The following is a 9693-nucleotide window of genomic DNA, read 5'->3' as shown; positions in this document are numbered from 1 at the left end:
AGACCTCCAGGCGGGAAGGACATTCTCTTGACTCTGTCTTCCTCCCCGCTTTGAGCTTCAGGAGGCTGTGTAGTCTCTCGCTCAGAGGCAGGGGACCGGACATGATGGAGATGCCACCTCTTCTCACAGGGCTCTCCGGAATGTGAGCCCTGCTCAGTCGTCCCAGGGAAGGACCCCAGCCCCTTTCCTTCCTCCCGAATCTTCCCCTGATGGTCGCAGCCACAGAGACCCAGGCTCACTCAGTCTGTCATCCGGGCACCTAATGTATTTATTACAGTCCAATTTTTTTTTCCCGCACTGCGGAGAAAGAGGGAAGGGGAAACTGAGAGAGGGTGGGAACCCGGATCAGACCCCAGACTCCTCCCCCCAACCAGAGCCCAGGGCATCTGCCCTATTGGGCCAAGGAAGACTTCGAGATCCCTGAGGGCCCCAGCAGGGGGAGGGCTGGGTGCCACGGAAGAGGGCTAGAGGGGGGACCACTGCTTCCCCATCATGCCCCAGGTGGACGGCTTTGGCTGGAACCTACCACTCCTGTTCTGAAAGCCTTGACCAACCCTGACCTAGCAAAGCCTGGGAGCGAGGCCTCCCTTGGGCAGGCTCCGAAGTGCGCTGCATGCTGGCCTCTGTTTGTGGCCATGAGCAATCATTTGGCCCGTGACCCAGACAGCAGTCGGTATAGTCTCCCAGTAGCCCTTGACCTGCCTCGGCATCTGACTGCATTGTTTGGGCCCACACTAAAAAAAGAAAAATATCCCTCGGCTTTCTACCCGTGTTCTTTTTTAATCTTCTGACCTGAATCCCCAGTCTTTCTCTGTCTCACATTTGAGACAGGGTCTCCTGTACCCCAGACTGAATTCAAACTCACTCTGTAGCCTAAAATGACCTTGAACCCCTGGTCCTCCAGAGTGCTGGGATTACAGGCATGCACCAGCATGCTTGGTTTTATGCTTTGGGGTGGAACCCAGGACTTCATGCATGCTAGGCAAGCACTCTACCAACTGAGCTATGTCCCCACCCCTGTACCCCCATCTTTGACTTCAGGGCTAGATACAGATGTGGTATGTGCCACCTCTTGTGCTGACGAAGGCCTAGATGATGTGGCCTTGGCCTCCGGCTTGCTGCTATGAGGGCAAGGGAGAGAGATGGGACCAAGTGTGAGCATCTCATCCTGCCTGGCGATACACCAAGAGTTAGGTGGGTCTTGCTTCCCCCTGAGATCTGGCTCGCTTCGCTGTCTGCAGATCAACTCCGCGGGAGATAGAGAGGAGGGGAAGGTCCTGGGTTTGGCACCTTCCAAGCTGTGCAAGGGTCCACTGAGCAGAGGTGAAGTGAGAGCCAACAGGGGACTCTTGTGCCATACCCAGGCAATGGGCCCCAAGGCTGGTAAGCTGGCCTCAAGCAGAAGAGGGGCGTGGTGATCTAATCTGTGTTCGAAAAGGCTCTTTGTTCCCTGGTCATGGTGGGTGGGCAGGGCGTGGGGATGGGCACATTTTAGGGACAAGACAATTCGATTCCTCCTTGTGGGTGGGACACCCACCAGAGAAGCTCTTCCCCAGTCCCAACTGCCCACGTGCTGCCCCACCCCCATCCCGGGACCTCTGTAACAATATGGGGGTACAGACCCCTCCTTCCCAGGTCTCAGGGCCCCAGCCTCTCCTGGTTGTGCCAGGGCCTTCTAACCCCAGATGGGTCCGTCTGGACTTAGAAGCCCCCGCTCTCAGAGCTGCTCCTGCTGTGGTAGCTGGGACTGCGGCTCCTGGAGCGGCTGCATGAGCGGCTGCGGGTCCCATGACTGCGGCTACTGTAGCTCCCGTGGCTGTGGCCCTGACTTGGGCTCCGGCTGTGGCTCCGGCTTGAGTAGTCGCTGCTCAAGCAGCTGGAGGAAGAGGAGGGGCTGGGTCGGTAGTAGGGGATGGGACGCTTTCGGGCACTGTAGGAGAGAAAAGCAGATCCTAGTCCACCTGGGGCTCTGCCCATCCGGGGGTCTCAAGCGGCCTCAATCCCCATCACAGCAGTGGCAAGGGCTTCCTGCCTACGTTTTTTTTTTTGAGCCTTGGCCTCAGGGACAACTCCAGTTCCAAACTTCTGTGTCCTTTGCCAAATTCATACCGATTGTCTGTTTGTTTTGTTTGTTTGTTTTTGTTGTTGTTTTTATTTTGTCTGCCCACAGGGCAAAAAGTCCAAGTTCTTTATTGACCTGAGTGTTAGGAAATATTTTCTGAAAAAAATATGATATTTTATGAATAAATGAAAGTTTATTAATTGTTGTTGTTATTGGTGGTGTGTGTTTCTTTTTCTCCTGTTGTCGATGCTGGGGGTAGAAAGAAGCCAGAACCTCACAAATACTAGTACCCCTGAGTTCACCCTGAACTTCATGAGTGAAAAAAATTATTGAATTATGTGTCTTATGTGGAGTTTGTGCCCATATGCAGGGGCCCTGGAGACCCAAGATTGCCGGATCCCCTGGAGCTGAGGCATACAGACACTCCCACGTGTAACCTGAGACTTGAATTTAGGTCCTTTGAAAGAGCAGCAAATGCTCTTAACCACTGAGTCAACTCTATAACCCAAAACTTCATTTTATTTTTATTTTCTGAGGAAGGATTTTTTTGGGGGGGAGGGGAGGTTCGAGACAGGGTTTCTCTGTAGCTTTTGGAGCCTGTCCTGGAACTAGCTCTTGTAGACCAGGCTGGCCTCAAATTCATAGAGATCCACCTGCCTCTGCCCCCTGAGTGCTGGGATTAAAGGCGTGCACCACCGCCTACCTGGCTGAGGAAGGATTTTTTTATAGCTCAGGCTGCCCTGACTATGTAGCCAAGGCTGGCCTTCAACTCCTGATTCTCCTGTCTCTACCTCCTGAGTGCTATAACCACGGACATGGGCCACCACATCTGACTTTCTCTCTCTTCCTCCTCTTCCATTTTTATTTTCTTGCTTTCTTTTCCTCAGCATCAATATGTAGCCCAGACTAGCCTGTAATTTTCAATCTTCCCGCCTCAACTTCTGAGTTCTGGGATCAGATGTATGTATGTGCCCTTATGTCCAGCAGGAATAAAACTTTTATTTTTGAAACAGAGTTTCACGTATCTAACCTTAAACCTCCTGTGTAGCAGAGTGTGACCTTGAACTTCTGGTCTTTCTGTCTTTAACCTCCTAAGTGTTGGGACTGAGAATCTACCTCACCTGTCCGTGCATGCTGAGGACTGAACACTGGACTCTGCAAACCCTCCAGTAACTGAGCCGTATCTATAGACCTTTGAATGAAGCTTTTTAAATAGGGACAACACACATAAAAAAAGGCCAGTAATGGCTTCTCTGCTTGCAAGTATTATGGCTAAATCCTGTGTTTCCTGCCCCCTAGTCCCTGTTCCAAATAGAAGATTTAGGGTTTTTTGTTTTGTTTTCGTTTTTTTTCTTTTCTGAGACAAGGTTTCTCTGTGTGTAGCTCTGGCTGTCCTGGAATCATTCTGTACACCAGTCTTTGCCTCCCAAGTGCTGGGATGAAAAGCGTGCACCACCACCCCCAGAGTGCAGGTGGATTTTTAAGGTCTCTCAAAGAGAACGAGGAGGAGACCCTTGGCCACTGCTGTCTTTGTTTCGGTCTTCACCCCTTCTCCCCCCTTCACCCCAACCAGCTACCTCCCCCCCTCCCCCCCACCCCCCCGGCCCGGAGTTAGTTTGAAGGCAGGAGGCTATGACCCAGAGAAAAGAAAAGAAAGTGGTTAAGGGGGTTATAAGGCCCCATCTCAAGGGTTAAATCTGAGGAAGAAAAATAGATGTGCATTAGTGGGAGGAGGAGGCAGCTGGGAGAGGGGCTGAGGTGCAAGCCGGGTGGAAGATGGGAGGTTCTGGCCATCCTAGAACCGGCAGTGTACAGCGGGAGCGTGTGACCTGTCCGGGAGCTTTCCCTCTGAGTAAAGGAGGAGCCCATGCTGCTTTATTGGAACCCAGATTATCAAGGACGAAGGGGAACTATTTTGAGAATCAAGAGTCGGAGCTAAAAGATTCTTACAGATTTCAGATAATTATGCACCTCTGGTCACTGAGGTGTGTCAGTCTCCCCCAGGCCCCTCAGCAAGACAGGGCAATGCGGGACTCAGCGTATGGCAATCTATTTATACTGGGGCAAAATCCTGGACTGCAGTGTGATTTTTAATTTGTTGGTACTAGGGATTGAATCTAGGACCTCATATATGGTAGACAGGAGCTCTCCCACTGAGCCACACCCCAGCCCCTCACTGGGGGTTCTAGGCAGGGGCTCTACCACTGAGCCATACCCCAACCCCTCACTGGAGGATTCTAGGCAGGTGCTCTTCTACCCAGCCAAGGCCTTCACTGGATGATTCTAGGTAAACATTGTACCAGTCTTTTCGCTTTGAGGCAAGGTCTTGCTAGGTTCCTCAGGCTGGGCTTGAATTTTCCACCCTGTCTGCTTCAGCCTACCTAGTAGCTGGGATGAGAGGCCTGAGCCACCAGTCCCAGCTTTAGGGTGATTTCACCTACAGACTCAGAACCCCCTAGTCTTCCATCAAATCAGCCACACTCCTCATTCTGCACTGGGGTTCCTCAGACAGCTGCTCCAGATACTAGGATGCTCTGCCCCCTCCACCAATTTCCCCAGGTGCTGGGAGGTTAGTGAGAAAAGGAGCCGCAGACGACAGCTGGCCACCACCAGACTAGCTCACATGGGCATCACTTGGGCTGCCTGTGGAGCCCGGTCCACACGGCCCCCAGGCTGGCCACAGGCCACGCAGCAGGAGGTTCCTTGAGATGAAGGAAAAAGTACATATCACTGAGGATGTGACAGACACAGGGAGGGGGTTGGGGGAAAGGAGGGGCTCCAGATGAATGAATGGAATCTCCCAGAGCTGAACTCCATGCCTGCGTATGGACACCCCGACCCAAGTACAGACTGGCTCTGGTCCATGCATCTGCATCTTTCCTTCCCAAGGTGTCTGACGCCCTGGCACGCGCGTCCCTCCCCAACTCTTCGATGACCCCTGAATCTCTTCACTCAGTCCCTCTCTCTTTTAGTTCCTCCCCTCTTGGCAAACCCTCCTTTTTCCATCGGATCAGAATCAGTGCATTCTAGAAGTCCCCCCGAGGTTTGTGAATCTCGACTCCCTGACATCCCTGCCACCAACTAGAGTCAGCAGCTCTATTCCCACCTCACCCTCAGGCCCCTTTGTACCTGGTGATGCGCCTTGGCTCCATGAAACTGGGCGAGTCGCGGCGTCGCTTTCGGATGGGCGAGTAGCTGCGGGAGCGACGTCGGGTGCGGGCGGCCTCAGCCTCGGCATGCCTCGCACGGCCTTCGCTGTCTTTGTCCCTGTGGGGCCCACTCGTGGGTGAGGGATCCCCGCCATCTGGGCCCTAAACCCGGGTTCTCCGCCATCCGCCCCCTAGGGACACTTACCGGCCAAGAGGTTTCTTGGGAGACGGGGAGAGGCTGGGGCTGCGGGTCCTTTTATCTGGGGAGCGTGAGCGGGATTTGGACGGCGAGCGGCTGGAGCTCCAGGACCCCGGATGGGGGCCGGGGCTGCGCGATGAGCTGTTCCCCTCTGGGCCACCCCGCCGGCTGTGCGCGCCTGGAGATGGTGAGGTGCTTGTGGGCCGCGCGCGCGGGGGTCGCTCCTTTGCCCTAGAGGAGGGAGCGTGGGCCATGGCTCAGGGTTGTGGGCCTGTGGGGCGGGGCTCAGTGGCTGGCTGCGGGGCAGGGAGTTTCGGTTTTGTGTGGGGTGGTAGTAGGGATCCGTGAGGCCAGCACAGAGGAAATGAGGTGTCAAAGGGACAAATTAGGGAGTCCATGTGGGGTGACTAACAAGGGAGGTTCCCTTGGAGGTGATGGGGGATGCATGTGGGATGTCGAGAGGGAAAACCCCATGTGGAGTGATCAGTGAGGGGTTGTATGTGGGGTGACCCCGAGGGCTGTATGTAGGGTGACCAACGAGAGGTTCCGTTTGGGGGTGATCAGTGAAAGGGTACTCCTGTGTGGTGCAGGCAGGAGGCGGGCTCACCGTTTCCCGTGTCCGCTGTGACCTCGCTCTGAGCCCGGCTCGGGCCCTGGACCCGGGGCTCCGCCGCCCGACTCGCTGCTGGAGTGAGCCCCGCTAAGCGAGCGGGACGAGCCCCGGGGTGGCGCTGGCTTTGCACGCCGGCGCCCTCTGCGGCGGGTCGCGTTGGCCGAGGATCGCGATCGCCGCCTCCTCCTCCGCCGGCGACGGCGCCTGGCCGCCCCTCCCGCCGCGCGGCCCCCACGTCCCTGAGACGACGGCGCGGAGCGCGGGCTCTGACTGTCTTTCCCACGCGCGGGCGGCGTGGGCGCGGCGGTCACCTTGTCGCAGGCCCGGGGCGAGCTAGGCTTCTGACGGGGAGAGAGGCAGAGAAGGGCACGGAGGGGCGGAGAGGGGGCGAGAGAGGTCGGGAAGGATGCACAGGGGAACCGGAGCAAAGAAGGTAGCGGATGCAGAGGACAGACACAGGGGATGGAGTGGGGTGGGGTGGGGCAGTGAGGAAGCAGAGGGAAGCGGTGCAAGCAGGACAGAGAGGTGGAAAGAAAAAGAGGAGGGGTCGAGGGGGGACGTGAGAGGGCAGTGGGGTGGGGGGAGAAAAGGAGAGAGGGCTTTCACCGGGCCTAGGCCGCGGGCTGCAGCCCCGGAGCATCGCACACACGGTTCCCGCGCCTGCCCTGCCTCTACCTCTCCTGAGTGTTCACCTTCTGGCCTCAACATAGCAGACCATGCAAGGTTCTCGGCATGCATAACACAAGAGGGACGGAGCGGTGGGGATGGGGGCTGCGGGGGGAGGGGGAGCTCCAGGATGGGGCACCAGAGGGGCTGGCATTGTCCCCTCATGGGGGACAGACAGTTTCCCTCCCAGTAGAGAGAAGAGAGAGGGACGACACTGGTAGGTCAAGCCAGGGCCAGCCCACCAGGGCCAGGCTCCCCCCACCAGGATAAAGGGCATGGAAGGGGCGGGTGTCACACGGCACACAGATGGGGGAGGGGCAAGATAACTGAACTCAAAATTTAACCGAAGAAAAGGAGTCAAAACAGAAATAAAAAAGAAAACCAAAGTAATAATAATAATAACAGAAACAAAAAAACCACAAATGTCATTATATACCCAAACCAAAATGATCTGCTGGGGAACCTGACTTTTTTTTTTTCTTTCTGTTAATATTTGACTTTGTTTTGCGACCCTGCCGAGAGCTCAGGGGTGTTCAGTAGCTGACCAACTGTCTTTCTGTTTCTCTCTTTTCTTTTTCTTTTTCTTTTTTTTCATTTCTTTCTTTTCTTTTTTTTTTTACGTTCTGATTTTTTTTTTAAGTCCCTCTTGGTTAACGTCCACTTACCAATAAAGTGGCACTTCCTCCTTTAGTAGGTGAGTTGTGTAAGAGAAGGGAAAAGCGTGGCAGCATAAGTTCATCATTAGAGTCACAAAAATGCAAGAGAGACAGAGAGAGAGAGAGAAACGCAACCACCCCAACTCTAGGCCCAAGAGGAGGCCGATTCACCTCTAGAGAGGACCAGCCACGTCCAGCTCTTTGGGCCTCAGCCAGTGCCCTTGGCTGACATCTGGATAGGGCTGTTAATTTTTTTTTCCAAGAGTGAGGACCAGAAATGTAAACTGACACCATCCAGAGGTCCCTGGCTGGGAACTAGGAATCTGAGAGCCTGTCACTGCCTCAGTACCATGGGGCCCTTGGACAAATTAATTTCCCCAGTCTAGGCCTCAGTTTCCCCATCCGCACAATGAGGGTGTTTGGCTTTTTGCTTCCCGATGTCTGTTATGGGGTAAATAGTCCAGGATGCTCTAACTGTGCCCTCCCCAGCCTCCCCACCCATCCCTGCACAGAAGGGGCCCCAACCTTGCAAGGGCAGATAGTAACTATTCCGTTTGCGGATCTGTCCCCGATACTTCCACAGTCTTTGTCCAGCCAGATTTGCTGTCTCACTACGTAGCCTTGGCTAGCCTTGAGAGCCACTTGCTTTTGCCTCTGAGTGCTGGGATTAAAGGCGTGCACAACCATGTATATATGTATGAAAGGATCTGTACACACATATGCAGCCAGGATGACCTTGGGCTCCTGATCCTACAGCTGCCGCCTCTTAAATGCTAGGGTTACAAATGCATACCATTCCTAGCTCCGTTTGTTTTAGACAAGGTCTTACAATACAGCTTTGAACTTGAGATCCTTCTACCTCCATCTCCTGAATGCTGGGATTACAGGCAAGTGTACCACCATGTTGGGCATAATCTCAACAAAATATGATAGTAAGTAATTTCTTAATATTAAGGGCTGAGGAAGGCAGAATTGGCCTCACTAAGAGCCAGGGCCAATCAGGGCGTTCCAGGTGCCAGGAGGGGTCTGAACTGAGTTCGTTCAACTGCCTCAGGATATCTTGCTGTCATAGATAACAAACTATGGTTTCCTTTGCTTGGCTCTGGATGTTTCTGGCAGAGGGGATCAGAGACCCAGAAGGCTCTCTAAAGGGCTCCATAGAATCCAACAAAGATCTAGAGCCAGGAAGTGGGCCTCGTCGCTGGAAATGACTGATGGCTGAGGTGATCTATGAATACCAGTCCTTGCTGGTCAGCACACTGTGGGAGTCAGTGAGGCCATGAAGACTTCTGGGAGAGCTGGTCTTTTTCCCAAAGCAGAGGCAGGCATGGGTGTCCAGAGTGGGTATGATCTGGCAGTCACTTGCCCCACAGGTCAGTCTTCACTTCCTGAAAACTGGAGGCTTAGTTTTATTTTAGATGAGGTCTCATGTAGTTAAGGCTGGCCTGGAACTCTGAACTCTTGATATAACTGAACTGCTGATTCTCCCGACTTTACTACCTGAGTGCTGGGGTTCCAGGTGTTCTTACGCAGTTCTGGGGTTCGAATCCAGGACTTGATGCATGCATGCAAGCCAAGTTCTCTACTGACTAAGCTATATCCCAAGTCCCATTTAAAATAATTGAGACAGGGTCTCATGTAGCCCAGCCTGGCCTCAAATTCTCTACGTAACCAAAGATAACCTTGAATACCTGAACATCCCTGCCTTTGCATCCCAAGTACTGGATAATGTGCCCAGATTATACCATGCCCGGTTTGAGGCTGGTTGTTGTAAAGACAGTTTCATTCTCAACAGAAGTCTCCAGGAGAACCCTCAGCTGTCCTCCCCGGCCCCGAGCGGACAACTTCTCCCAGTCCCCTGGCTATACCAGGGTTCTCTCACTGAATTTCCTTTTAGGAGGCAAGCGAGAAAGACATCTCTAGGATCTTAGGATGCATCCTATGCCCAGGGTGGTCAACTTGTTAAGTAAATAGAGATATCAGGTAAGGGAGCCTTAGGAACGGATGCATGGTAACGACAGCTCGGGGTCACCGCAGACCCCTCCTTTAAGGCTACTCTGGTCAGGGGAGGCAGCAAGGCTACTGGTAAAGGACCATATTGTGATCAGGACCACAGTCTGTATCTGAGCTAGAGACCTGACTCAAGGAAAGGAACAGGATCAAGGAGGAAGGTCAGGTCTATAATGTTCCTTCTATAGACATGCAGAGCCTCCCTCCCATGTCTCCCCCCCCCCATCAGGACTAGAGATCGAACCTAGAGCCTCACGCGCGCTAGGCAAGTCGCTCTATCACTGAGCTACAGTCCCAGCTCCTAAGTTGTCACTTTTTTTTTTTTTTTTTTTTTTTTT

The 9693-nt window shown here is 53.7% G+C and overlaps 1 protein-coding gene across 2 annotated transcripts in view; it reads right to left on the bottom strand.

Moving 5' to 3' along the window:
* Positions 1-257: 257 nt before the first annotated feature.
* The window catches only part of Srrm3 (serine/arginine repetitive matrix 3), a 37211-nt gene continuing 27775 nt past the window's right edge, over positions 258-9693 (bottom strand). The window contains exons 11-15 of one of the 2 annotated variants that reach the window (XM_050129324.1): positions 6018-6364; positions 5417-5641; positions 5192-5329; positions 4686-4764; positions 258-1930 (exon numbers count right to left, since the gene is read on the bottom strand). In XM_050129324.1, the coding sequence (XP_049985281.1) occupies positions 1799-1930; positions 4686-4764; positions 5192-5329; positions 5417-5641; positions 6018-6364 (921 nt within the window). In that variant the 3' untranslated portion in view covers positions 258-1798. The remainder of the gene's footprint in view (positions 1931-4685; positions 4765-5191; positions 5330-5416; positions 5642-6017; positions 6365-9693) is intronic. The other variant, XM_050129323.1, reaches the window with a different exon arrangement.

The sequence above is a fragment of the Alexandromys fortis genome, unplaced genomic scaffold (genome assembly GCF_014885135.2).
Source record: "Alexandromys fortis isolate MF-2015 unplaced genomic scaffold, M_Fortis_MF-2015_v1.1 scaffold_312, whole genome shotgun sequence".
Classification (NCBI taxonomy): domain Eukaryota; kingdom Metazoa; phylum Chordata; class Mammalia; order Rodentia; family Cricetidae; genus Alexandromys; species Alexandromys fortis.
This window is presented reverse-complemented; position numbering and strand designations above follow the sequence as displayed.